Source organism: Vespa velutina, chromosome 6 (assembly GCF_912470025.1).
Source record: "Vespa velutina chromosome 6, iVesVel2.1, whole genome shotgun sequence".
In the NCBI taxonomy this organism is placed as follows: domain Eukaryota; kingdom Metazoa; phylum Arthropoda; class Insecta; order Hymenoptera; family Vespidae; genus Vespa; species Vespa velutina.
The window spans coordinates 6,094,613-6,097,112 of NC_062193.1; the positions used below are offsets into that span (position 1 = coordinate 6,094,613).

A 2,500-nucleotide genomic window follows, 5' to 3' on the forward strand; every position below is an offset into this window, starting at 1 on the left:
AGATTTCAGACGCCTGCTTACTGAAGTTCCGTCTTTTACGCCTGCGAAATAAAACATAATCGGCTTCCGTGTCGATCTTTTATCTCGGAAACAACATTCATACAATCATATGGCGATGATAAAAGTATTTAAAAAAAAAAAAAAAAACCCCAGAAAAAAAAAAAGAAAAAAGAAACAGAAAAAAACCACTAAATCACGAACACGATAACGAACCTTGCGTCAAGAAAACGACTCCTCAAAATCATAACTGCCTCACAGGTCGATTGTTTTAATTGCATCTGAATACTCGAAAATTTCTTGTGAATAATTTGAACCATTCTTTCAATTTCCTTCGGCGTTATAGGCCTGGTACGACTCTGTTCCCTCAATAAATTCATAACGTGAGTCGTGAACTCGTTGCATGCCTGAAACAAATAGACGATCATTTGTTTTTTTTTTTTTCTTCATTTATCCTTTACAAGTTTTATAGATAATATATATATATATGTGTGTGTGTGTGTGTGTGTGTATAAAAGAAATTTTTCATAATTCTATGTGTAAAATACGAAACGATAAAACTCGACACATTGCTCTTTCAGTAACAAGAATGTTATTAAGAAATATAAGGAATAAAGAGCACTAAGATCCTAAAGCTATAATACTATAATCCTTTGTTCTATATATCTGGTTTTCTTTAAAAACCTTAACTCTGATCTTCTCCAGACTTAACTCTTAACTCTTAACTCTGTCGCTACTCTCTGTTGGTTTACTCTCAGTACTCGTTGACTCGTTGTTACTTAAGAGCGGCAGAATTCTCAATCTTACATATATGTATCGACATTTTCTAACTTTTATCCTTATATTAGATTGTTTCTTGATATATCTACGTCTCTACACGTTAAATCTAAGAACAGTTTAATGAGAAGAAAGATGATCAAGGATGTCGTCGAGATAGCAATGAAAGAGGAAAAAAGATACGGACAAACAGATAGACAGATAGAAAAAGAGAGAGAGAGAGAGAGAGAGAGAAAGAGAGAGAGAGAGAAAGGGAGAAAGATACACGCGTATAATGAATTATTCCTAGTGGTTGGTTGCTGCTCGATTTAAGGGAAAAAGGACTTTGCTCCTGGCGTATCAGTATTCGAGACGTGCTACGTTCTGACTTTCGAGAGTAGAGGATATAGGAGATAGAGATAGAGATAGAGATAGAGTAAGAGTAAGAAAGAGGAAGAGAAAGGAAGAGAGAGGAAGAGAGAGAAGCTTTTCTAGCGAGGTAAGAAAGAAGATGGTTGGAAAGACAAGAAAAGCAGGAAGAAAAGAGAAAAGAAGAAAGGATGCTGAGGATGCAGAGAGAGAAAGAGAGAGAGAGAGAGAGGGAGGGAGAGAGAGAGAGAAGGAAGGAGAGATCGAGGACGAACCAACAGCGTGGCTAGCAATTTCGAAATGGATTCCACTATCGTCGACGTTCCCCTGGTACACCCTTCTTCTTTTCACTATCCTTCTCTTTCTCTCTTTTTCCTCGTTCATCCTCTGACTAGGAGGACTCCTTCTCCTCCTCCTCCTCCTCCTCCTCCTCCTCCTTCTGCTCTTGCTCTTCTTCCTCCTTCTGCTCCTGTTCCTCCTCTTCCTCTGATTCTCTTCTCACGTGCCAATGCGAACGAAACTGGTCTTGAATCCGAGGGAAACTGGATTGGATGGAGTAGCCGAAAAAGATCGAGAAAATAGAAACGACGACGACGACGACGAAGAAGAAGAAGAAGAAGAAGAAGAAGAAGAAGAAGAAGAAGAAGAAGATGCAAACTTCTTTGGCCAAATTTTTTTTCTTCTTTCGTATTATTTTTCTTTTTCTTTTTTTTTTTTTTTTTATTTTCTTTTCTCTTCATCCTTAAATCATATTGTTCATATTGTCGAAGTAATTGTATCATCGTTAAAATCCAAATAAAATGTAGTTTCTATAAATCGATTATTTTTCATGGTAATATTAGAAAATTCGTATATATGTGTATGTTTTTTTTTCTTTTTTCTTTTTTTTTTTTTGTTGTTGTTGTTAAATATTATTCGAAAGTATCCCCTTTTGGTACGTATAAAACAGAACATTCAATGTCCTTTAGTAAAATCAATAATAAAAACATCTTCAATCCAAAGTGTTTACTTCGTTATCACAAGTAATACGAGTTTCTATCTCACGTTATATTCTAATATTATTGTATTTCGTTCTATTAATATCAACAACTGTCCATGAATTTTCTCTCTCTCTCTCTCTCTCTCTCTCTCTCTCTCTCTCTCTCTCTCTCTCTCTTTCTCTTTCTCTTTTTCTCTCTCTCTATCTACATATCCATCTATCTTTTTTCTTTCTCTCTGAAACGAGTAACTTCATCAAAAGTTATATGCACATTAATATATATATATATATATATATATATATATATATATATATATATTGCACGAGAGAGCAAGTCTTACATATATTCTTACACAGAAGAGAGAGAGGGAGAGAGAGAGAGAGAGAGAGAGAGAGACT

At 35.2% G+C, this 2,500-nt stretch overlaps 1 protein-coding gene across 11 annotated transcripts in view; it reads right to left on the reverse strand.

The window, feature by feature from the left end:
• Positions 1–2,500, reverse strand: part of LOC124949633 (homeobox protein extradenticle) — a 55,580-nt gene that overhangs the window by 19,858 nt on the left and 33,222 nt on the right. For all 11 annotated transcript variants that reach the window (XM_047495084.1, XM_047495082.1, XM_047495083.1 and 8 more), the window contains 2 exons: positions 214–404; positions 1–41 (listed from right to left, as the gene is read on the reverse strand). The exon at positions 1–41 is cut by the window's left edge and continues 95 nt beyond it. In XM_047495084.1, the coding sequence (XP_047351040.1) occupies positions 1–41; positions 214–404 (232 nt within the window). The remainder of the gene's footprint in view (positions 42–213; positions 405–2,500) is intronic.